General features: G+C 39.1%; 1 protein-coding gene across 5 annotated transcripts in view; it reads left to right on the top strand.

Annotated features, from left to right (window-relative positions):
• PREX2 (phosphatidylinositol-3,4,5-trisphosphate dependent Rac exchange factor 2) overlaps nucleotides 1-27,006 on the top strand; it is a 299,461-nt gene that overhangs the window by 178,424 nt on the left and 94,031 nt on the right. For 4 of the 5 annotated variants that reach the window (XR_003966317.1, XR_003966315.1, XR_003966316.1 and 1 more), the window contains exons 26-32: nucleotides 4,503-4,682; nucleotides 6,999-7,093; nucleotides 7,876-7,958; nucleotides 8,915-9,005; nucleotides 9,659-9,787; nucleotides 16,537-16,578; nucleotides 22,757-22,974. Coding sequence is in view for 2 of the 5 variants with exons in the window: in XM_030304277.1 (XP_030160137.1) it covers nucleotides 4,503-4,682; nucleotides 6,999-7,093; nucleotides 7,876-7,958; nucleotides 8,915-9,005; nucleotides 9,659-9,787; nucleotides 16,537-16,578; nucleotides 22,757-22,974 (838 nt within the window). In the remaining 3 variants the exon portion in view is untranslated. Of the gene's footprint in view, nucleotides 1-4,502; nucleotides 4,683-6,998; nucleotides 7,094-7,875; nucleotides 7,959-8,914; nucleotides 9,006-9,658; nucleotides 9,788-16,536; nucleotides 16,579-22,756; nucleotides 22,975-27,006 lie in introns of those variants that run through there. The other variant, XM_030304281.1, reaches the window with a different exon arrangement.

Below are 27,006 nucleotides of genomic sequence, written 5' to 3'. Positions count from 1 at the left end.
CAGAGTGGAGAAGCAGATCTCTGATACTTTGCCAAGTTTTAAGAGGAATTGCCTCATAACACCTCATTGCTGGCCTTTCTGGAAATCATTCATTCCTGTGAAAGGGCCTGGTACTGAGCTTGTCTGCTTCCCCTGCCACTTGGGAACCCTTCTAGAAATAAAATTTTCTTCAACACATAGACATCCCACTAAATGTTCCTACTTCAGTCAGATCCAGAGATGGGACTAGAGACATATTTGTTGTCTATGAACATGAAATAAGGTGACGTTATGAACTTATTCAAAATTCTGTGATTCTTGTCTCATTGAAACTAAATACTTTGGCCATTGCATGGGCTATTTTCTGACTAATGACACGTAGGTATGAGACCTAAGTAAAGGATAACCTGCGGATAATCCAAACCATTGTCGGGACTTTAAGATGCAGGGTTTGTGTATTCTGTCAGGGAAGGAATGAATAAAGAGCACTGAGGGCTAGTGAAGATAGGAAAGCTGAGAACAGACTGCATTTTACAGGTGCAAACGCCCCAGACTGAATGATCAACAAATGGCATTGTGGGACCCTTGATGAGCTGGGCTTGCAGGTAGGCATGGTAGGGCCAACAGTGGAATTATCTTTGAAGTTTTCCCAAGCATTTTGCTCTTAAATGTATGAAAAGAGGGCATAGCTTCATGAGCTCTAACGTGTATTGTAGGGGCTTAGGTGCCAGGCACAGTTGTATTAGTATACACACTGTTTGATTTTATTCCCTCAGTCCCTCTGTAATGTGGGTTATGAAACACAGGGACATATCACATTAAATCTCTAACTTCAGTATGTTTCCAAAACTGAATTCTAGATTTGCTGGTACTAAACCTACTTTGACTCCTTCCACATGAGAGTCTTCCCTCTTCTCAGGTATTCCCCACGTCTGCAGTTCTGCAAGCCAGAATCTGGGTATTACCTTTGATTCTTCTCTTTCCTCCCACTTCGCCTGTAGTACCTTGTCAAGTTCAGTCAGTTATACCTCAGAATGTATCCGCTCCATCAACTTAGACTGGGTCACCATTGTCTCCTGACTAGTGTCCACTGTGGGAGTTTCCAGCTATGTCCCTCTCATGCATTCTACGTTCAGCAGATGCCAGAAGGATCTATAAACCTAAATCATGCCAGTTCCTTGCTTAAAACCGTTTAATCGCATTGCAATGCCATTAACATAATATCAACTACATCACTGTGGCCTGTGTTGCCCTCCACAGCCTGCCCCTGTCAGCCTGTCCAAACCCATTTCCCCGAGTTCAAGCTGCTCTAGCCTTTTTCTGATCCTGGAACATGACAAACCTCTGCCTGGTTAGCACTGCTCCTGAGGTCTGCAGCTAGCCTTCTAGGCACTCAAGTGTCAGGCTAAAGGCCGATCTGTGGAGATCAGCTTCCCCAGGATAAAGTAGATACTCCTGTATCCCAGTCACATATGTCATTCTTCCAGATATCTGCCTTTCTACACAACTGTTTTTTGTTTTTTTTTTTCTGATGCTAACAAAACTCTAAAGCCCCACGGACTTAAAGCGAGAGGCTTTCTCTCCATGCTCATCTGGGTCACAGGGTTTCCACTCCACGTTGACCTCACTCAGAGTTCAGACTGACAGAGCCCCCATCAGTAGGAGTGACTCTGATTGTCACACCAGCAAGAGGGAATGAGGTAGGCTGCACACTGGCTTAACGACCGGCACCTAAAAGGGACTCCTGGCACCTCCACTTACACCATACTGGTGGAAACAAGTTACGTGGTCGTTCTTACCATCATAGGGTAGGGGAGGCCACCCAGTCATGTGTCCAGGAGGACTGGGATGTGATGATCAACACTAATGACCCCCTTCCTCCCTCCAGCATGTATAAATGATATGCAGGGAGGGGATGTGCTTCTTAATTTGCACAGTATATGTATATAAGAGTGTGTCTTACTCACCCCATCTCTAAAATGAGGATCATCATCATCATCATAGTAATACCTACTTCATAAAGGAGTTTTAGGATTGAATGAATTTAATACCTATTAAGTTCTTAGCATGGTGACTGGCATAAGAGCTCAACAAATGTTAGGTCTGATGAAAATGATAAAGATGATGATATTTAAGTCTCAGTTTACCAGAAAAACACACAGGTTGATGCCAGATAGTATATACAAAAATCTTTATTCATCAAGGGTGTGAGAAGGAGATTGGCCTGCTTGAGACTTTAACTTAGAATTAATGGACCTGTACTAGGTAGCTTAATATTGTATATGAGCAAAAGCAAACAATTTCCATATGCACAAATATTAAAGCTTTATGTGTTATTAGTTTAAGGATCTAGACATTTTATGCAAAGATGTGGTGTCAGAAACACAGGTTTTCTGTCATTTGTTTGTTAGCCTAACATTTGTTCCCACAGGGTCAGTGCAGGCATCATTGCAGCTGTTTAAAATGAAGAGCAAATATGTGGATATAATTCATATGACTTTGAAAAAAAATGAGTATGCTCAGCCCCATGACTTTTAATTTAAAAGATACATAAAGCACAGAGTACTCCTTGCAAAATGAGAACTCCTGCATCTCCTTCCTCTTTAGTATTCAGAGTTCATCTGTCTGTGCAGTATAGGCTTTGGGTAATTGGAGTTAATCTAATGTTTTAAGCTTTTGGGTAGAAGGAGTGAATAAATACACATCTGTCTTCCAAGACATAAAAGTATCTTTGCAAATAAGAAAACTCTGTTTAAAATAATTTATAGCTTCACAGTGCCTACATTGAGCAATGTAACCCAGCCCCCTGATTTTCACTGGTATCTAAAACCTATAAAATGCCAAAATATTATTCAAATGTCGTATCCCAGTGAGACCTTCCCTGACTACACTATTTAAAGTTGCAGCTCCAGCTTCTTCCCCTTCTTTATTTTCCTTCTTAACATTTGTCACCATGCGATACACTATGTAGTTTACTTGTTTATAGTTGGTTTCTTTCCAGTAGAACCCAAGCTCCAGGAGGACAGGGGCTTTGTTTTGTAAACTGCTGTATGCACAGCATCAATAACAATGCATGGTACAATAGATAACGTCTAATTAAGTAATTAGCGAATTCTCTTAAGTATTTACTCAGTGCATGACACTGTGGGTTATCCATGGAAAGTATAAGACATTCTCATAGTCTTGAAATAAAACAGCCATGACCTTGCTATGGAAAGATGAGCGTGAAGATCTGTACATTTGTGCTGTTGATTAGAACAGAATGCCATCACTACTTGGCGAGAAGATGATTGTTGGCTGCAGAAGCCATGCAGGAGCCCTTTCATAAGATATGGTTCACTTCGTTTTGCAAGTTTTACAGCATTTTGTTTGATAACAGATTGATTCCATGTTTTCATAATTTTGAGTGAGTACTAACAGAAACTTTTTACAGGCAAACATTCAAGTCTGGAATGATGGAATCCGTGCTACTCAAAGTGCACATCAAGTATGATGCCAGTTCAGAATCTGGCATCTCCCACTTGGCTCAAGGTTGTGTTGTTAGTCTTGAGCCAAGTGGGAGAACTTTTCATTTGGGTAGATTTGTGATGCATCATCGTGACTAGAGTGTGGATGATATGGGGTAGCCCCTGCTGCCTCCTATCCTTATATTGTGTGTGACTCTGTTTAATGTCTTATGACATTATCACTTGTATAAACAGTTTGAAAGGATTGACCACACGATACTCTCTCTGTCAAAAGAGAGAAAGCCTGGGAGAAGCCCAAGGCAGGGGTAGATGGATAGATGGGTTTTTCATATCTGAGGGAAAGCCAGTGAGGATATTTAAGCACATTTAGTGTTTATTTTAATATTTGGGTAGCACTGTAAAGTTTTCCAGGTATTTTCAGGTTGCAATGATAGTGGTGATAATGGCTAGGGGAGAGAGGTGACACGCATTATGTACAAGAACGTATTCTCATTTCATTTGGGCAAGTTCTTATTTTCCCCATATTGTGGATGTCAGAGAGAACTATCCTAGTTTTTCTGTGGTAACAAAACTAGTGAGTGGCAGAACTGGGATTTGAACACAGTTTTCTAGTCTAAATTGTGTGCTGTTTCCATTATTCTGAGAAGAAAAAGTGAACTTCGTATGAACTTTTAAAAAAATATATATCTATTTGAGAGAGAGAGAGAGAGAGAGAGAGAGAGAGAGCGTGCACTTGCACACACGCACAGGGAAGGGCAGGGAAGTTGGGAGAGCGAATCCTAAGCAGCCTTCATGCTGTCAGTATGGGCCCCATGTGGGGCTCAGTCTCACAAACTGAGATCATGACCTGAGCTGAAATCAAGAATCAGACACTTAACCAACTGAGCCACCCAGGCACCCTGTGTGATCATTTTTTTATGCAATCAAATACTTATTTTATGTGAAACAAACAGCTTAGAAGTATTTGTAAGCCTATCATATTCAACAAGTAAGGAGGTTATCCGTAGCAGCCAGTTTAAAAACATGCACTTATTTTTTTTTAATATCACATTGCAGCCTTCTGTCTTCCATAACATATTCTCCTAAATTAGAACGTAAGACATCAGAGTGCACAGGACCAACAGACAGTGACAACGAGAAGGGAGAAAGAAATAGCAAACGAGTCTGTTTTAATATGGCGGGAGATGAGCAGGAAGATTCAGGTCATGACACCATCAGCAACAGAGACTCTTACAGGTAATTCATTAATTCCTTGAACTCATCTCATCAACACAGTCAAATATGATTCCGTATTTTCCACTAAGATCTTGAAAAAACTTTTTGTCGTTTTTATTTATTACCCTCACAAAATAACCGCTGGCTGTTACCCACCCCAGAGAAAGCATAGGGATTCCACATAATCTTTCAATTATTCGTTTTTCATAATCTTAGTAATTTGGAAAAAGCATTTTTTTTTCTCCAGCTCTGTGGACCTAACTTGGGGGACTCGTTTTGTTACAGAGTATGTAATATGTATAGCAAATAAGCCAATTGAGCCTATGTTAACTTTTTTTTTCCAAATATCTGTTTCTGATTATTGGACTATTGGATAGTGAAAAGGAGTTCTTCTTGTTGTATTTCTCCCCTTGCTTGTTATATTCTAAATTCCAAGCTAATTGGACTAATTTCACCTGCTCACCTCCATGACCAGCTTTGTGTATTTTTTCCTTCCTTGCACGCTTTCTGCATAATCTTGGTACGTAGGACTGCTGTACCAAAGTACCAAGGACTGGATGGCTTAAACAGAAGAGGTTTATTTATTTATTATCTGACAGTTCTGGGGCCGGAAGTCTGTGATCAAGGTGTCAGTGGGGCCTTCTCTTCTATGGGGGTCTATGGAGGTCTGTGGAGGAAGGATCAGGTCAAGGCCTCATTCCTTGGCTGTAGATGGCCGTCTTTTCCCTATGTCTTTGTGTGTGTCCACATTTCCCCTTCTTCTAAGGACACCAGTCATACTGGATTAGGACCCACCTTAGTGACCTCATTTTAACTTAATTATGTCTGTGAAAACCCTCCTCCAAATAAGATCATATTCCTGGGTATGGAGTGTTAGACTTCCAGCTGTGAATTTTAGGGAGGGACACAACCAACCCTCCAAAGTCTGTCTTCCTACCAGACTCCAACATGGCTCCTACAGTGAACTTCCTTAACTGGAGTTGCTTATTCTTTCAATCTTTGTGTCACCTGACACCTCACTGACAGCTGTCCTAACCCACCACATGTGCCACATGTGCCGCTTCAGCATCCCCTACCTTACTTGCCTTAATCGAAGACAAAAACTCTTATTTGCTGTTATATATTATGCAGTGGTTTACAATGAAAAGATACTAAGTAAGTATTACTAAAGCTATTCTCCTCAGAGATGTTTAGCACAAACTAACAGCTAACATTAAAAACATTTTCACCAGACACATGGGGAAACAAGATGATTTCACATAATTCCCACCACGGCCTGATGTGGCACATTCTCATATTAATTCCATTTTAAGTGTAAGGAAGCTGAGTCCAGATGAGTTATATAATTTGCCTGGGAAACCAGGTGGTCTGGCTCACAGTTTCTCTCTCAGCCAGTGTACTGTCCCAAATTCTACGTGAAAAGGATTTTAATGAATATGTAAGAGTTAATTATTCCTAGGGATTTAATAATATAGAACACAGATTAACCACTTTTACCATTTCATTCACTTTTCGCTTCAAAGGATACCAGTAGGCTGTTTAATAGGAACCTGTGGTGGTTCTCCAGTGGGAAATTACAGATCTGAAAATACTTTCTTACCTCAATTTCTAGTTATCAGATAATTGAAATTACCCTCAAAGTCTCCCTCTAGGCTAAAATAGAAATTTTGAATGTAAATTTAAAGTTAAATAAGTCCTTTTTACCAGTTCTGAGAGGAAAAATATATTTTGCCTCGTGGACTCTTTCCTGAAATCTGTAACGTGTCCATATTCACACACCAACCTTTTAATCACTCTTTCCCGGGACAGTGATTACTGAGCACTTCCTGGGTGTGGCAGCCCGTGCTGAGCTCTGAGGTGGGGACAAGGTGTGGGTCCTCTCTGGGATTAGCTCAGGGTGCAATTGATGAGTTAGAATTTAAAGCTCCCAGAAAGAGTGGAAAGGCAGAGATCAGGAAACAGGACCTTGTCTCTATCAGCAAATTAACTACAGACACATAGCGTCAAACAGATTATGAAGAGTTTGAGGTGCAGCTGGACTCGTTTTCTAACTTCCCATTTAAAAAAGTTCATTCAGGAGTAGCTTACACAGCATAAGTCATCTTGAAGTATGACCGCATTGGAGATTTTTTTTTTCAACGTAAGATAAAACGCGAGTTGAACAAAATTTCTCTTTCTCATAATTTTCTGTTAGACCTATCAGTAAGTAGAACAAAATTTCTCTTTCTCATAATTTTCTGTTAGACCTATCAGTAAGTAGAACTGTGACGGGATGCGTTTCTCTAGTAAGAGCTGGCAGATGTGCCCCGAAAGTGACATGTGCCTCCTTCTTTCCAGCGACTGCAACAGCAACAGGAACTCTATCGCGTCCTTCACCAGCATCTGCAGCAGCCAGTGCAGCTCGTACCTCCACAGCGACGAGATGGACTCAGGTGCGTCCGGCCGCACTTGGCCACGCTCGGCCTCCGGGGGGTACTTTTAAGGGCTGGAGTCCTTGGATCGGCTTGCGTTTTCACCGTCTGTCAGGCATTCTTGGCTGTCGCTTGTACTGCGTTTCAGTCGCACGTGTTCGATAAAGTTAGCGTCGCGGGCCCATGGTAAACAGAGTGAATTAAAAAGAGATGAGAGAAACAAATGGATTCTGACCTGAATGTGTATCTTAGGAAGTTTCGTGGTACTGTGAAGGATGCGAGGGTCCCTGGCAACGGGTTGTGCTAAAACGTTAGGCGTTGATTGTGGGAGGAGGTGGGACGGGCTTTGAAACCGAGGACTTCTGAGACAGTAGATGCTCCTGAACTGGCCTTGGAGGTGGGTGGCGGGGAGACGAATGGTGAGGAAAACACTGAGAGTTAGAAATAGCCTGCAAATAGCTTAGTTGGAGTGTGGTAAGAACAAAGACCTGGCGCCCAGTTAGGACACATCTTAATTTTGAAATAGGCAGTTTATTTCAACTATGTAACCATTAGATAACTGCACCATTTGAAAGAATCGTTGACATGGGATATACAGTGTTTGTTCCTGTGAGGCACTCTGTTTCCACCTGCATTTCAAAGAGCATTCGTCTGATACTCTAACTGCTATTGAGTCTTTTGGGACTCTTATCTGAATATAAGAACTTGATGGAATAAGAGCTCATGTTGAAAGATTATCTTCTTATTTTATTTATATTAAAATATTTTAGCATGTTAAACATAAGACTTATCTTTATATCCAGGTGATGAGCTTCCCCTCAGTGTTCGCATTTCTCACGATAAACAGGACAAGATACATAGTTGTCTCGAGCATCTTTTCAGCCAGGTATGATCTTTTCTTTTTTTCCACAGGCCAAACTGTCAGGAGTCCCTTCTGTAGACAGAGTAAAAAGAACTTGGAATAAAAATGGAAAGGCCTCAATCTGTTCCTCTGCCCCCTGTACCTCAATTTCCACAATTTAAAATGGGAATAAAGATTCTTCAGCCAACCAACCTAAAGGATTGTTGTGACTATCAAGTATTTTATGGTTCTTGGAAACATTACAGTTATAAACACAGGCATTATTCTTTTAGTATTTTTTATTTATTTTCAGAATTCTTCATGACATTTCTTGCTTAACTTTATTCCTAATTTTAAGGAGCACAAGGTTGTTTGTAGTGCTTGTGTTGGTGTTTTGCATTTTTAAAATTTGTTTAAATGTTTATTTATTTAAGAGAGAAGGAGAGAGAGAGCAAGGGAGGGGCAGAGTGAGAGAGAATCCCAAGCAGGCTCCATGCTGTCAGCGCTAGGCCCAAACATGGGGTTCAGTCTCATGAACTGTGAGATCATGACCTGAGCCAAAATCAAGAGTCAGATGCTTAACCAACTGAGCCACCCAGGTGCCCCGGGTATTTTGCAATTATATATATATATATATATATATATATATATATATATCCATAACCAAAATCGATAATGTAGAAGCTGTTACTGCTTTGAGAAGGATTATGATGACTTTTAGGGTTTTTTTTTAATAACTCTAGAAATCTCTCTTTGTAAAGTAAACATATAAAATATATTTATACTTTATATTAATATATGGCGTGGTAGGAAATATTGCAAGTATTATCTGTGAGTTTATTCCAATATTTTGTTCAAAGGTGGATTTTTGCAAGCATCCTGAGATTTCAAAAATAATTGTGGCTCTAAGAGAAAGCTGTTTTACAAGAGTTACTCTTGGAAATGTATACTATATATTATGAGAAGTATGTAACTTTCAGAAATCTCTGCTGTTACGATAGGTGGATTCGATCACCAATCTCCTAAAAGGGCAAGCTGTTGTAAGGGCCTTTGAGCAAACCAAGTACCTCACACCAGGGCAAGGATTACAAGGTAAGGTTTAAAAAAAAATCATTATTAGAAGCAATTGGGAAACAAAAGTGGGAAATAATATAGTCATGAAGCAAAAGCATAGTTTAAGAAGAAAATGGCTGCTCATGCTTCAAAATCTCCTTAATATTAATTCAGTTTAGTTATTTTTGAATATATATAAAAATGTCAGTACAGGACCATTTAGTTTCTTTGAAAGTTTAAAATGTTCACTTCTTATAGGGACTAGAATGAATAGAAATGAGTTAATTGAAGAGATGTTGCACTGCTTTTGCTGAAACCAGCCTAAGTGCCTACTTGGTTATAGCCCATTGGTGGGGGAAGGGGTTTCTGGAATGTGTGTTGGCAAACAGAACAGCCAAACAGACCAAGATCTAGAGCCACCACTTTCTGACCTCTAGTTTTGGACATTGAAACCAGAATTTTTAATCTAAACTGTTCCCTTGGTTTAAACATTTGTAAGAAAATAATTATAAGGTTTGACTTTTTTTTTTAGGTTTAACCAATTTTCTCCTGTAATGTAGAGAAATTAGAGAAATTACCACCATGCTAATAATCCAGGATGGCAGGAATGAAAGAGAATTCTGAAGCTTACTGGTTTATTAACTGTTTGGTAAATGGTTGAAACTTATAAGAGCTTTTCTGTGTTTATTTAGAATTTCAGCAGGAAATGGAACCAAAGCTGAGTTGTCCAAAAAGGTTAAGGCTTCACATCAAGCAAGACCCTTGGAATCTTCCCAGCAGTGTCCGGAATCTTGCTCAGAACATCAGAAAATTTGTTGAAGGTCAGGATGAAAAGCAAAGAACATTGTATAGCATTAGCAATAATCATTTAAACCTCCAAAACTCAGTAGTGCCCTGATTACTTTTTGCAGTATTTCATGTTATGAGGAAAATAAAAGAACTGGAAAGGGTGAGGTAGGAGGAAGGAAAAAGGAATAGAATTATAGAGCCTCATGCTCCAAGGATCTAAACAATGTAGAATGAATCATGAAGAATATTTTCAGTAAATAGAATAAGGGCTCATACTTAAGAAGAAAAGTGGAACATGGAGAGAGTTTCATATTTTATAATATGAAACAATATCAGAAAAATTTCTAAAAGATTCACAAAAGTCATGAAGCTAAGTTTTATGGGAAGTCTAAAAATTTAATTGTGAATCCATGAGAATCAAAATAATAACATAGGTTTTATCACTGGTTTTCAAGTTTCCTTTTTGGACGTGTTTGTCCAAGTTTATTGTTATTAGCTACCATGACATTGCTTACTCAACATCCTATAATTGGTACTGCCTACAGTTGGAGATGTAACACTTCAAGATGATTCTAGTGAGTCTCATTTCATGTTGTTTAGGGCTAGAGTATTATGTAGGAAATTCTGAGGGTTTCCAAAATGATTATAGTGAAATAAAATGAAATGAGAAATATGTTTGATTTTTTTTTTCTTTTTTTTTTTTTTTTTAATTTTTTTTTTCAACGTTTATTTATTTTTGGGACAGAGAGAGACAGAGCATGAACGGGGGAGGGACAGAGAGAGAGGGAGACACAGAATCTGAAGCAGGCTCCAGGCTCTGAGCCATCAGCCCAGAGCCCGACGCGGGGCTCGAACTCCCGGACCGCGAGATCGTGACCTGGCTGAAGTCGGACGCTTAACCGACTGCGCCACCCAGGCGCCCCTATGTTTGATTTTTTTAAATGCCTGGTTCAGTGGTTGTCTTCCCAACATTGGACCAGTGGTTGGAAATGTCTGGAGATATTTTTTTTGGTTGTCACGATTGTGAGTGTGCTACTGGCATCTAGTGCGTAGAGGCCAGACATGCTTCTAAATGTTGTGTGGTATACAACACTGTCCCTCACAACAAAGAATTATTTGGCCCAAAATGTCAATAGGGCTGAGGTTGAGAAACCTCTAGAGTAAATAAGTATATGCCTGCATTTAAATTTTTATCCCTCAGTCATTTGGATACAGTAAATAGTATTCAGCAGAATAACAACATAACCCCAGTCACTACCATTTGTTTTAGGGTGAAGTAGAGAGAGTTGTATACTTTGCCGACAAAAGAGAGCTCTTAACCAGATAGAGTCTAAGCCTGTGACATAACTCTTGGGCCTCAGTTTCTTCATTTACCAAATGACAGAGATGTGTGTGTGTTCTGGAATTACTAAATTTTCCACCTAGAAATGTACTCAAATATAACATCTTAGATATTGATTACCAATCAGTAGAAGGAAAAGGTTGTATAGATATGGAGAACTCCATATAAATCTCTTGTGATGAAATCTCTTTTGTTTTTGACAGCTGGATTTCTTGGCTATATTATTAGTTTATAGCTAAATATAATGGCTACTTGTTACACATAACATCATATTTAATGAAAAGTCTGAATTTAAAACCCCCCAAAATAATGAATAACAAAAATGATACATATATTTTTTAAAAGCTTCCAGGTTTAAAGGAATTTAAACATATATTTTACTGAGTAAAAGGTAATTTTTTTGAGGAATAAATGCCAGTATCATAACACTCATAGAAGTTGTAAATGCACTTGTTCTCATCATCTTTGAGGGTTTTTCCCACCTTATAATTGTTTTTAGACTAAATGCAGTATCAAGAACAGAGAAATCAAAAAACCTTTTGTTTTTTGAGGAGCTTTATCTTTAACATTTAAACACTTTCTAATGCAATATAAAAAGCTTAATTTTTAGTAATACTCATTTAAAATACCTTACATTTTGGGGGCACCTGAGTGGCTCAGTCAGTTGAGTGTTCAATTCATGATTCCAAGACCGTGCGATCGAGTCCTGCGTTAGGCTCTTTGCTGAGCACATAGAGCCTGCTTAAGATTCTCTTTCTCGGGGCGCCTGGGTGGCGCAGTCGGTTAAGCGTCTGACTTCAGCCAGGTCACGATCTCGCGGTCCGTGAGTTCGAGCCCCGCGTCGGGCTCTGGGCTGATGGCTCGGAGCCTGGAGCGTGTTTCCGATTCTGTGTCTCCCTCTCTCTCTGCCCCTCCCCCTGTCTCTCTCTGTCTCTCCCGCTCTGTCTCTCTCTGTCCCAAAAATAAATAAACGTTGAAAAAAAAATTTAAAAAAAAAAAAAAAAGATTCTCTTTCTCTCCCTCGGCCCCTCTCCCCTGCTTGCTCTCTCTTTCTCTCTAAAATAAATAATTAATTAATTAAAAATATTACTTTTCATCTTAAGTCCTCAGCAGTTTATCATGAATTCATCCTATTCAACTTAAAAGTAATTTTCTATTTCCCATTTGTCTTTATATAGGGGATTATTTAATGAAGGGTTAGGTCTTGGCTAGAAATTCAACATAATGTCAGCTTGCCAGCATTTCATGGTTTATATAAGTAGCTGGGATAACCCCATTCTGATGTTCCTGTAAGGGAGGAAAAAGGTAATCTTTTTCTTTCTACCCTTCTAGGTTCTCTGGCTGGGATCCTATAAATTAGTCAGACAAAAAAAAAAAAAATGAAAAGCATATACATTTATTTAGTATCTTTTACATGACATGGGAGCCTTTGTAAGGAAATGAAGACCAGAAAAAAATGGTTAAACCTGAGTGCTTTTTAACTAAGTTTGGTGAAGGGTAGAAAACTTTGGGAAAATGGAATAGGACAAAAGGGTATGAACAAAGGGTAATAATCTGGGGGAAACTTAGCAAGGCCTGTTCCTCTCAGTATCCCTCCATGTTCTGAGATAAGGATGTTCTTTTCTTCTGGGATTGAGAAGGCACTTCTCGCATGAAGGTTTTATGACCTGCTTCAGGGGAGAAGCAGAGAGTCCTCTGTACATCTGCTGTTCCTCAAATTACTTCATGTTAAATTTTCAGTATGATAAATTGTCATATTTTGGGATAGTGGGTTCTGAACCTTATCATTCATTCATCTCTGATTTCAAAATATCCTATCAAGTGTATACCAAAGATGATATAAACACATAACAATTATATGATCTTTATATAGGAAACACTGTTACAGTGTCATTCCTAAACTACATCACACTGTGTCATTCATCCATTCACAGCCTGCTAAACTGAGGGTAGAAGAGAGCAGAAAAAACAGTAGACTAAATGGTGGATAGATTCATTGTGTAGTGTCACAAATTTGATGCCTGTCTCCTGCTTAAACGCTACACTAAATTATGGTCTCAAATTATCAGCCAACTGAAGATATTTTTGCTTGATTAGCCCACTGTGATATTGTGATTTACAATAAGAAATATGTAACTGGTCTTTGACCCCATCCCTGGCAGATTTTCTAAAACTCTTGGAATTTCTTGTGAGGAGAACAATAAAGGTGTCTTTTGTTCTGTCAATGAGGTGACTTTTGGAAAACCTCTACTGATGGGGGCTGGTTGCAAGGAAGCCAACCCTGTGATTAGGGGGTTGGAACTTTCCGAATTCCAACCCCCTCCCCACCCAGGGGAGAGGGCCTGGGGATTTAGTTCAGTCAACAGTAACTAATGATTTAATCAATCATGCCTATGTAATGAAGCCTCCATAAGATCCCAAAAGGATGGGATTCGAAGAGCGTCCAGGTGGGTTCTAGAAGAGTGGTGCATTGAGAGAACATGGAAGCTCTGCACCATTTCCCCATGCCTTCCTTTCTCAGGGCATCTCTTCCTTCTGGCTTCTCCTGAGTTCTATCCTTTTATAATAAACTGGTGATTTAGATGTTTCTCTGGGTTCTTTGAGCCACTCTAGCAAATTGATCAAACTTAAGGAAGGAGTGGTTGGAATCTCCAGTCTGTAGCTAGTTAGTCAGAATCACAGGTGACACCTGTTGATAGGTGGCACCTGAAGTGTGTGTGTGTGTGTGTGTGTGTGTGTGAGAGAGAGAGAGAGAGAGAGAGAGAGAGAGAGAGAGAGAGAGAGAGAGGGGGGGGGCAGGCAGTCTTGTGGGACTGAGCTTTTGCCCTGTGAGATCTGATGCTGCCTTTAGGTCGATAATGCCAGAACTGAGTCGAATTGTAGGATACCCCGAGAGTGTTGAATAATTGCTTGTGGTATGGGGTGAAAAAAACACACACGGAGATTAGTGGTAGAATTGGACCCATCATCATCTTAAATTCAAATGTAGGGAGCAACTCTTGCTCCCTACAAAAATTGTACTTTTCTCAAAATCTGTCATTTTTTCAACAACTTACTTTTTTCCCCATTTTTTTCTCTGCTGTTGTCCCAAATAAACTAAAGAGCTTCTTCTCCTTTTTTTAAATCATAAGTCTCCATTTCCCCCTTTTTCTCCTTACCTCAGTAATTAGAATAGTTTTCTGGTGACTCCCCTGTCTCCATCTTTTCTGGTTTATATATTACTATATACTATATTCATCTTCCTAAAATATCATGTTAATAATCTGGTACCCTGCCCCTGAACCTTACAGTGATTTTTGTTAGATAAGTCTAAACTCATCAGCCTGATGGTGGAAGCCATTTTTCAGTGGGGCTATCTAACTATATCCCAATCTCAGTCTCTAAATTATATAATAAAGTCTTTTCTATGCTAGATTGTTGGAAATTTGGTATTCATTCTTTACTGTATTCTCTTGCTAGCACTCTTTCCCACTCTTAGGCTATGTACCTACTCCCTTGACAATGTAACTTTCAAAAATGTTTAAAAACATTTCAGGACTCACTTAGAATTCTATACAACTTTAGCTAGATCCAGATTATAATAACAATAATGCTTCACAGGTACACGGTTCTTTAAATAATTTTCCAAAGCTTTTAATATATATCCCTTTTTATTTTTTTACACAGGCTCCTGAAATAGATAAGATAGGTGTTATCATCACTTATGAATGAGCACATTGAAAGTCAAAGTATGGTTGGCCATTGAACAGCATGAGGATTAGGGGCTCTGATTTCCTACACAGTCAAAAATATGCATTTGACTCCCCCCACCCCGCCATCAAACCTAACTACTAATAGCTTACTGCTGACCAGAAACCTTACTGATAACATAAATATTCGGTTAATATATATTTTGTGTGTTATATGTATCATATACTATATTCTTAAAATAAAGTAAGCCTGAGGAAAGAAAACGTTAAGAAAATCATGAAGAAGAGAAAATCCACTTACAATACTGTACTGTATTTATTGAAAAAATCCACATATGAGTGGACCCATGCAGTTCAAACTTTTGTTATTCAGGAGTTAAGTGTACTTTAGGAATTTTCCGAATACCACAAAGCTGGTACACTTTCCTTGGTTTCATTAACCCTTAGTCAACCACAGTCAAGAAGCAGAAGATCGTCTTTCTGACTTATCATCAGAAGGTTAGTAGTAGCTTGACTCTACGTCACAATGTCTACTTCATCTCATCATGTAGGCGTTTTATCACCTCACATCATCACAAGAGGAAGGTTGAATACAGTATAGTAAGATATTTTGAGAGTGACCATATTCACATAACTTAATAGATTATTATAATTGTTCTATTTTATTATTAGTTCTTGTTGTTAATCTCTTACTGTGCCTAATTTGTAAATTAAACTTTGTAATAAATATGTATGTACAGGAAAAAACATCGTATATATAGGGTTCAGCACTATCCATGGTTTCAGGCACCCACTGGGGGTCTTAGTCCATATCCCACATAGATAAGAGGGGATGACTGTAACAGATGGTTCTTCTGACTCTTTCTTGTACTTTCCTGCCTCTGAAATTCTCGTGTTATTATCTTCTTTGTAAAATGTAACATCCTCTCAAGTATTTCCTACATTTCTTATCAGGTAATTTTGTCACTGACTCTATTGTGAACCTGTCTGGAATAGGATGCAACCTAACCTTCTTTTATTTCCCATAATCTTTAGCACATAAAGAAGCTTTGAATATTTTCATATTTCCTTATTGCAAGTAAACTGTTTACCAATTAGAAGTAAGGCAATGAGTATGAGGTTAATACACATCATTTATTGAACATTTGTGATTGCCTTCGTTTGGAGATGTGTTGTGAAAAAGAGTATTTGGAAATATTTAGTATTGTTCTGCACTTTAGGACAGTATCTTGACATACAGATAGGAAAGGAAGTCTATATAGAGAGAGATTATATAGATATACATTATATAACTTACAAGTATAATCTGTACAATTTATAATTCTAATATATAATGTATAATAAAATATGTATATTTATAGATAAAGTTTATAAATGCATATACGATATTTAAAAGTTTAAGTAACTAAGAAGAAATGCCGTTTGAGAGTTTATTGATCAAGACCACAATAGCTGTAGGAGTTTAGAGAACACCATGGAAACTACAGCAGCTAAGGGTGACTTACAAAGGATGAAGCAGAATTTGAAGGGTGTTTCACAGACTAATTTAATTTGGAACTGGAAGGATTGTAGCATCTTGAGAAATGGATAGAATTTATATAGGCAGATAGGAAGAATAGAATGTCAAGTAAATGGGATTTGTATTATCTAATGGAGTAAGGTTGTGCTAATTTTTATTACACAGTTAAAATGTGGTGTCAATGGCAAAAAAAGACTGAACAACTAACTGCTATGCTTTCTTTTTCTGCAGAGGTGAAGTGTAGGATACTCCTGGCTCTTCTTGAATATTCAGGTAATATTTCTCATTATTTTTATTATTTGAAATTATTGTAGCCTGAGACCTTAGAAGTGTCATGATATCACAGCAATGCCTTTAACAGATTAGATGGAAATATGATCCATACTTACTCTAAAGCCTTGCAAATATTTTTAAAAAATACTTAGTTTTAATGAAAACACAAAACATTCTCATCTTCAGTTATAGTACAAACATGGAAATGCATATAAATATATATTTAACTAAAAATAGAGCCACCATACACCATCCAGCGATTGTGCTATTAGGTGTTTACCCAAAGGATACAAAAATACAGATTCTAGGTGGTACATGCACCCAGGTGTTTATAGCAGCATTATCAACAGTGGCCAAACTGTGGAGAGAGCCCAACTGTCTGTCCATTGACTGATGAATGGATAAAGAGGATGTAGTATATATACACCATGGACGGTTACTCAGCCATCCAAAAGAATGAAATCTTGCCATTTGCAATGATGTGGATGGAGACAGTAAGTACTTTGCTGAGAGAAATAAGTCAATCAGAGAAAGACAAATACAAATACCATATGATTTCACTCATATGTGGAATTTAAGAAACAAAACAGATGAACATATGGGAAGCGGGGGGAGAGACGAGAGGGAAGCAAACCACAGGAGACTCTTAATGAAAGAGAACAAACTGAGGGTTGATGGAGGGAGGTGGGTGGGGGATGGGCTAGATGGGTGAGGGGTATTAAGGAGGGCACTTGGGATGAACGTTGGGTATTATGTAAGTGATGAATCACTGAATTCTACTCCTGAAACCAATGTTGTACTATATGTTAACTAAATAAAATTTAAATTTAAAAAAAGGAGAAAAATAAAATGCAAATCTCCTTTTCTCTCCCTCTCTTCCTCTCCCTCTTCCTCTCCCCCTCTCTCCCTCTCTCTCCCCCTTTCTCTCTCTCTCTCTCTCTCTCACACACATATATATGTATACACACACACACACACACACACACACACACAGAATATAATTAAAAAGGAGGAAGGAAGCAAGTTTTGGTAAAGTTAATTGTGTACATGGCATTTATTGTGAAACTGGTCTAACTGGTTTATGAACAAAGAGGTAGTTGGGCTAGATTCAAGGGGTGGAGAAGTGGACTGTACTTAGAAGAAGAGGTCTTTTACAATCTATCATACCTGGAAAATTTAAATTATAAGTGAATGAATGAGTTAAGTTAACCAGAGGGCTTTTTTTGTTTGTTGGCTGATTTTTGCTTTAATTAAAGAAGTGTTGTCTTGTTTTTTTGACTGAGTAATAATAATAACAAAATATCTTACTTTTTTTTAGTTTTCCTAATAACCACACAGTTGGTATACCTCATACTTATGGATTTCCTTGGGTCCTCACAATCACTCTGTGAGAATATTATTTTTCCATAGTTTTAAATGTGGAAAGAAATTAACATTCAGGCTAATTAATAATAACTGGTAAATGTATTCATTCAACACATATTTTTGAGTATCTGGAAGATTAGATGCCTTATTGAGTAAATGCATTAATAGTAAGTGGCAGAGGAAATTCAAACTTAGTTATGCCAATTCCAGAAGTAGTCCTGGAACACATTGCTTTGTTCATTAGTATTTAAATGGCTGTTCTTATAGATCCTTATTTTGATTTCAATTTTATTTTTCTATTTCCATCATCATTCTCCTTTTTCCTACTTTATTTACTCACTCTTCTTTTCCCTCATATATAGGATAGCATCAGAATGCAGCCAGATTACTCCATGTTGTCGGTTGCAGAATTATGCTCTCCACAGGTGAAGGGTAGATGGTGTCTGCTAAATACTGGTTTTTTTTTTTGTTTTTTTAATTTATTTTAGAGACAGAGACAGGGGAGGGGTAGAGAGAGGGAAACACAGAATCTGAAGCAGGCTGTAGGCTCTGAGCTGTCAGCACAGAGCCCGACGTGGGGCTTGAACTCACGCACTATGAGATCATGACCTGAGCTGAAGTCAGACGCTTAACCAACTGAGCCACCAGTCGCCCCTGCTAAATATTGTTTTTAACTCACCTTTATTACTTTCTCTTTCTCTCTGTCTCTTTCTCTCTCTCTCATCTCTCTTTTATTTCTTTGTTGTTACTTTTTTTTTCTTTTCCCTACAGTCTCAGAATAATGACTAGGATTACTTGTGTGTCTAGAAACCATGTCATTCTTTTTTAGACCAGCTATGGAATTTGAGCTTTTTAAACAGTGGAGAGTAAATTAAGTGTTACTATTTTAAAACATGTTTGTAGAAGGTGAATTTAAGTAGGTGCTTAAATCCTGGAATGAAACGGAAGCCTTTGATAAGTAAAACATCCATTTGTTTTGAATGTATTCCCACTACAAGAGAATTCTTATTCTGCAAAAACAGTAAACAAACTGTCACCAAAAAAACAGCTCTCCGTGCCTTTCTTCTTTTGCTAGAAGCTAGAAGCAGCTGTTGTTGTTTTTGCTGTAATTCTTATTGATAAAAATGAGGAATGAGAATAGTTTTGGGGAAGGATGGACACTTGTGAATTTTGAACAGCTGCGTAATTATAAGAAAAGACCTGTTCATTTTTGCTGGGAGTTTGCTTATTTTGGTGTCTTTGTTCATCATGTGGTTCCTTCCCTATTTAGCAATAGAACTGAGCTCCACTCAGTGCCAGGCACCCTGCTAGATGCTGGAGAAAAGAAGAATCACAATAATCATGCTGTGCAATTTCACTTTGATAAGTGCTTTATCTCGTTTATCTTTATTGTAGGTCTAAGAAGTAGAAATACCTCATATTATATGTAGGAATCTGATACCTAGGATTATATGGTTTAAAATGGATGGAATGGGTAGATGAAGTCAGATTATATGTCTCTAGGTCCATGAGCATAATTCACATTATATGCCACTTCTGCTGGTCTTGATGTGCTGATGGTCTCTTGGGGAACCCAAACGTGTAAACAAACTCTCACACCGCTGAGTAATTAGCCATCTAGTACAGGGATGCCCCCGAGCCTGTGGTGGCAGATCAAGAAGTGCAGGATACTTCCTGAAGGAGAGGGGAAATTTCACCAGGGGTGGTAATATTTCCTAAGTTCAATGGGTTTCAGTAGTTCAAGGAGTTGACTCTTAAAGATGACTTAAAGTTTGGTAATGGAAAGGGTGAGAAAGTGTCTGCAGCCAGAAGTCCCCAAGGCGTGAGCTGTAAGAGCATTTAGCATTTGAGGAACCTGAGCAGTAGTGTGTGGCTCAAAGAGGAGAGGTCTGTACAGCCAGGGTCCTGGCTGCTTTCAGATACATTGATTTATCGTATTCTCACAACAAGCCTGTGAAGATTGTTGCTGGTGTAGGGATGAATGGAGGGAAGTAATGCATTTATAAGCTGTCAACCTAACTTGAGGATAGATAGATCGTAAAGACCCCTTTCTGCCACTCTGAGTTTTCTACCTTTGTTACTCACCGGGAAGCGATAATGTGTAAAAGTTATTTGAAAATCTCAATATGGGGGCGCCTGGGTGGCGCAGTCGGTTAAGCGTCCGACTTCAGCCAGGTCACGATCTCGCGGTCTGTGAGTTCGAGCCCCGCGTTGGGCTCTGGGCTGATGGCTCGGAGCCTGGAGCCTGTTTCCGATTCTGTGTCTCCCTCTCTCTCTGCCCCTCCCCCGTTCATGCTCTGTCTCTCTCTGTCCCAAAAATAAATAAAAAAACGTTGAAAATCTCAATATGATGTGCATATTGAAGTTTATGCAAACAAGTCATTTACTCTTTTGAAAATAGGAAAGTACAACTGAAAATCACCTCACGAAGTAGTAAACATTTATAAAATATTTTTTATTTAAAAATATGTTGGTTTGAAATTTAAATGGCTGGTGGTCCAAGGGCATCTTGCATATCAACTTCTGTGACTCTACTGTGAGCACAGACATGGCCGAGGCCTCAACTTGGATGTCTTCATACCCCCAGTGATTGGTGCCATGTTTAATTCCTGTGGTATATTCAGTGTGAAAAGTTTGAATTAATGAACAAATACAACTTTGTGTGATCATTATCTGATTTGGTAATGAGGTTGAATGAAAATTTTATTTGACTTTAAATGCATATACAATATTGTAGTGGAGTGTAGAATAAACATCTGAGTATTCTTTCTAAGGTTAAAAAATGGGAAGAAATTTGAGCATTGCTTCCCAAAAGCAATTTGAAGATAATTATTTCTACTAGTGGCAAAGTTATTAACCCTTGTGATTGCTTCTAAAGTTCTCAGTGGAACTGGATCCTTCCTTCTCTAGACCTTAGCTTTCCATTCTTCATATAAAGCATTTCTTTCCGATTCAGTTTTTATTGTGAAATTATTCTCAGGTTATAGGTGAGAGTATTCCTGCTAAAATTACTAGTATTTTTTTTAATTTCCCAGATTTTCTGCTTTACTATAGGACAACAGAAAAGCAAAGCAAGAATGTACAAGAAAGATACAGGGCAATTTTATGTAGTTTCTGTCTTGAACCCCGTACCGCAGCTACACGTTTTGGCTCCCAAACCATCTGAATTATCCTTTTAGGTTAAACTAAATCCAAGCATTTCAAGAAGTCAGAGAATGAGCTCATGCATTTTCATTTCACTTAATTGGTTTCTTAGTTGCTCTACTGGTTCATCATTTTCATTTATTAATTCAGTAAATAGTTGCTGAATGTCTACACTTTGTTTAAAAGTGCACAACACTTTTAAAATTGTGCACAACAAGAAAACAAAAGTGTTTTGCTTTTCTCTTAATTGAGGCTTGGACAGTTTTTTCCCAGTTTGGCTATTTCACAGTTACCTGTAAAACCCTCTTTTCCATCTATTTGAATGAGACACATGGTATATAATTGCTTAAGGGAAACGTCTAACACATGTTGTTAAGTTAAAAAGTTGAACCATATGGAATTGCCATATTCAACCATTTTGACCTAGTATAGCAGCAAGTTTGTATAGTTCAACATAATAAGTGGATATTTTCATTATAAAATTAAATATTTTAATACCCAATCCTTTTTCTCATAAATTTTTTAAGAGTAGCTTTTACTAATAGTGAAACTAGGTAATACATAGCAGTTACATTATGTGTTCACATGCCTTTGATGGTTATTAAAAACATATGATCAGTGTTCTTGTTAAACAACTTAAAAATCATGCCTTTTTATCAAAAAAGCAAGAACTCATTAAATAATGGCAACATTTATACCTATGTTTTACATTAATACTGACAATACTTCTTCATTTCAGAAAATTCTGAGCCCTTGAAATATTCAGTACATTTTTAAGAAAATGAGTATTTTCACTTTTATTGTTCTTCTAGTATAAGCGATTTTTCAGTGCACAGAATTTATGGCTTATATTTATATAGTTCATGGAGTTTGTATGTATCCAAACACCCAAAGAAGTGAATCCCTGTGATCAGGTTCTCAGAGGCAAGCTTGTTTCCACTTGGAAAAAATGGTGGCCCAAGAGTGGCAATTCACAGGGTAGACATACCTTCAGTGTGGGTCCATCAAAAATCCAACCAGTTGCATAATAAGAATACTGGTGAAAAGCAGCATATGTTAAAACTGTAAATACATTACTTATTTCAAAGAAATATAAAAATGTATAAACTGGACATGTTTATGACTCCTGAAGTTTCCTTAGGTGAATCTAAGAGATCCAGATTTGCTTATTGTTATAAACAATCAGATATCAATACTCTTTTCCCCATATGCGTATCATGTTAACAAAATTAGAGTAAGTTTATTAGATCACTTAAAAATTTAGTATTAATAATGTATTTCATTTGCCAGCACAAATTGAAACATTGAACTTTGAATTTCCTTTAGGAAATATCATGAAACAAACAAATCATGTTCCATCAGAAAAAAAAAAAAAAACACATCAATAAATAAAGCCTTTTTCCCCTTGGGTTTTGTAGAACAATTCAATGATTGCAAAATAAAGTCACAATATCAATTAACCAAAGTTATTTTAATGGTTTTTAAATTTTTTTGGTGTTTAGCATATTTGCTAAAGTGTATGCTCATTAGTAGAGTTCAGATTCACATTTTCCACATGGTTTGAGTATAGTGAAAGGATGAAATAACAGCAAATATAAATGCTTAATGAATTGGTTTTATTTACCTGTGGCATTTTTCAAAACTGTCTTTATGTTCTCCTGGGTTACAGACAGTGAGACACAGCTCCGAAGAGACATGGTTTTCTGCCAGAGTCTTGTGGCCACAGTCTGTGCCTTCTCTGAGCAGCTTATGGCAGCCTTAAACCAGATGTTTGACAACAGCAAAGACAATGAGATGGACACCGGGGAGGCCAGCAGAAGGTGGCTGGACCAGATAGCGAATGCAGGTGTTCTTTTTCACTTTCAGTCGCTCCTGTCACCAAACTTGGTAAGGAATCACAGTGTCTCCCACTGCCTATGACAACCATAACATACCTTGTAACCCATTCCCAAATAAGTGGTTATTCATTATATATTAGCAGGCAGTCAGCTACTTTAAAAGAATTCATGGGGCGCCTGGGTGGCGCAGTCGGTTAAGCGTCCGACTTCAGCCAGGTCACGATCTCGCGGTCCGGGAGTTCGAGCCCCGCGTCAGGCTCTGGGCTGATGGCTCAGAGCCTGGAGCCTGTTTCCGATTCTGTGTCTCCCTCTCTCTCTGCTCCTCCCCCGTTCATGCTCTGTCTCTCTCTGTCCCAAAAATAAATAAACGTTGAAAAAAAAAATTTAAAAAAAAAATAAAAGAATTCATTTTCCCATGGGCAAATATGGTTTTAGTAACTATGTAGAAGGTATTTCTTCTTTCCTGATTTTACGTATTCTCAGGCTGCTGAAAGCTGAGAAAGCCTCCATCTGTTACTAATTCCTATATCCCTAAGCAGTGAAGGAGAAAGATCATCAGAGGAGAGAGGGTCTTTATGCTGTGGGTCCTTATTTCCAATCCAGAAGTGCCACGAAAGCCAAGCTCCCACTGACATTGATATTCTGGAGCCTGCTTGATAGACAAGATCTGACAACTTTCATGCCTTACTATCTGACAATCTGTTTAAAATTTGTGTATGTTAAATGATTTTATTTCCTTCCTTTGCACGCATGTTTGTCCTGTTAAATGTAAGAACACTGCCTTAATTATTGTAGAATAGTCCATATTTATGTATCAGTTTCCCGCAGTGCACATGAAGAAAGCATCACAAAATATTTGATAAATCAAAGTAGTCTTTTAACATATACTTTCTGGGGCGCCTGGGTGGCGCAGTCGGTTAAGCGTCCGACTTCAGCCAGGTCACGATCTCGCGGTCCGTGAGTTCGAGCCCCGCGTCAGGCTCTGGGCTGATGGCTCAGAGCCTGGAGCCTGTTTCCGATTCTGTGTCTCCCTCTCTCTCTGCCCCTCCCCCGTTCATGCTCTGTCTCTCTCTGTCCCAAAAATAAAAATAAACGTTGAAAAAAAAAATTAACATATACTTTCTGTGGTTCTGATAGTTGTCATGATGTTCAAAAAGACAAATGTGTTCACTCTTACGTATAAGCTGAAGGTGCTCATCAAATAGAATTGTGATTTTAAATATGAGATCCTGTTTCACCTATTAAACAAATATATGTGAGTTTATATATCAAAATGTTTTTCTTTAATGATAATGAAGATAGGTAATTGCAATACTGCACAGTCATAAAAGGTTCTGGAATGATAAGGTAAGGAAGTCTGCCTCAGTGTACTGCAGAGAAACAAAATTAGGTTCTTTTGAAAAGATTCTATGGGCTCCATGTGGGCGACCGATTTCTTATTTGATTGCTAATAAAACTCAGAAAGATTTAACTAATGAAAATTTTGAAATAAGGCACTTTTGGAAATGTTTACAAACAAAATAAATATTAATTATTTCCTTTCAAATAGAAATGACGTAAGAAAGGAAACCCACTTCCTAACACATTAAGTGTTTGTTAGATGGGTGAATGAATGAGGCTTCATTTCTATTCTACTCTTTTTTTTTTTTAATTTTTTGTTTTTAACGTTTATTTATTTTTTGAGACAGAGAGAGACAGAGCATGAACGGGGGAGGGTCAGAGAGAGAGGGAAACACAGAATCTGAAACAGGCTCCAGGCTCTGAGCAGGTCAGCACAGAGCCCGACGCGGGGCTTGAACTCACAGACCGCGAGATCATGACCTGAGCCGAAGTCGGCCGCCCAACCGACTGAGCCACCCAGGCGCCCCATATTCTACTCTTATTTTAAAACTGCCGTTGTTTAATCAAGTGCTGGTACTTTTACTTTAAACTTAATTTTGTTCCAAATCCCAAGGAATGGGAGAAAATATTTGAACTTATATACCTGATAAGTGACATATCCAGACTCTAGAAAGAATTCTTTATTTTTTAATTTTTTAAATTTATTTTGAGATTGAGAGAGAGAACAAAAACAGGGGAGGAGCAGGGAAGAAGAGACAGAATCTCAAGCAGGCTCCACAGCTGTCAGTACAGAGCCCAATGCGGGATCAAACTCACAACTATGAGATCATGACCTTGGCTGAGACCAAAAGTTGGACGCTCAACCAATTGAGCCACCAAGTGTCCCAAGACTCTACAATGAATTCTTAACACTTAGTAAAAAGACAACTCGATTAAAAAAGCACACAAAGGATTTGAATAGGTGTTTCTTGGAAGAAGATATAAAATGGCCAGAAAACACATGAAAAGATGATCGACGTCATTAGCCATTGGGGAAATGCAACTCAAAACTACAATAAGATACTAGGACACATTGAGATGTGGATAACTGTAATCCAAAAGGCAATCACAAGTGTTGGTAAGGAGAAATTGTAACCCTCATACATTGCTGGTGGGAATGTAAAATAGTGCAGCTGTTTTTAAAATTTTTTCCGAAGATCTTTGTGGGGAGGCGCAGGAAGATGGCGGCGTAGGAGGACGCTGGGCTCACCGCGCGTCCTGCTGATCACTTAGATTCCACCTACACCTGCCTAAATAACCCAGAAAACCACCAGAGGATTAGCAGAACGGAGTCACCGGACCCAAGTGCAGACGAGAGGCCCACGGAAGAGGGTAGGAAGGGCGGCGAGGCGGTGCGCGCTCCACGGACTGGCGGGAGGGAGCCGGGGCGGAGGGGCGGCTCGCCAGCCAAGCAGAGCCCCCGAGTCCGGCTTGCAAAAGCGGAGGGGCCTGACGGACTGTGTTCCGACAGCAAGCGCGACTTAGCGTCTGGGAGGTCATAAGTTAACAGCTCTGCTCGGAAAGCGGGAAGGCTGGAGGACAAAGGGAGGGTGAGCTGCGGAGCCCCCGGACGACAGAGCTCAGTTTGGCGGGGAACAAAGGCGCTCGCCAGCGCCATCTCCCCCGCCCATCCCCCAGCCAAAATCCCAAAGGGAACCGGTTCCGGCCAGGGAAATTGCTCGCTCCGCGCAAACACCCAACTCTGTGCTTCTGCGGAGCCAAACCTCCGGCAGCGGATCTGACTCCCTCCGGCTGCCACAGGGCCCCTCCTGAAGTGGATCACCTAAGGAGAAGCGAGCTAAGCCTGCCCCCCCTCCCGCCGTGCACCTTGCCTTCCCACCCCAGCTAATACGCCAGATCCCCAGCATCACAAGCCTGGCAGTGTGCAAGTAGCCCAGATGGGCCACGCCACCCCACAGTGAATCCCGCCCCTAGGAGAGGGGAAGAGAAGGCACACACCAGTCTGACTGTGGCCCCAGCGGTGGGCTGGGGGCAGACATCAGGACTGACTGCGGCCCCGCCCACCAACTCCAGTTATACACCACAGCACAGGGGAAGTGCCCTGCAGGTCCTCACCACACCAGGGACTATCCAAAATGACCAAGCGGAAGAATTCCCCTCAGAAGAATCTCCAGGAAATAACAACAGCTAATGAGCTGATCAAAAAGGATTTAAATAATATAACAGAAAGTGAATTTAGAATAATAGTCATAAAATTAATCGCTGGGCTGGAAAACAGTATACAGGACAGCAGAGAATCTCTTGCTACAGAGATCAAGGGACTAAGGAACAGTCACGAGGAGCTGAAAAACGCTTTAAATGAAATGCAAAACAAAATGCAAACCACCACGGCTCGGATGGAAGAGGCAGAGGAGAGAATAGGTGAACTAGAAGATAAAGTTATGGAAAAAGAGGAAGCTGAGAAAAAGAGAGATAAAAAAATCCAGGAGTATGAGGGGAAAATTAGAGAACTAAGTGATACACTAAAAAGAAATAATATACGCATAATTGGTATTCCAGAGGAGGAAGAGAGAGGGAAAGGTGCTGAAGGGGTACTTGAAGAAATAATAGCTGAGAACTTCCCTGAACTGAGGAAGGAAAAAGGCATTGAAATCCAAGAGGCACAGAGAACTCCCTTCAGACGTAACTTGAATCGATCTTCTGCACGACATATCATAGTGAAACTGGCAAAATACAAGGA

This window comes from Lynx canadensis, chromosome F2, assembly GCF_007474595.2.
Source record: "Lynx canadensis isolate LIC74 chromosome F2, mLynCan4.pri.v2, whole genome shotgun sequence".
Taxonomy (NCBI): domain Eukaryota; kingdom Metazoa; phylum Chordata; class Mammalia; order Carnivora; family Felidae; genus Lynx; species Lynx canadensis.
The sequence above is the reverse complement of the archived record's forward strand: the minus strand, read 5'-3'. Positions and strand labels throughout refer to the sequence as shown.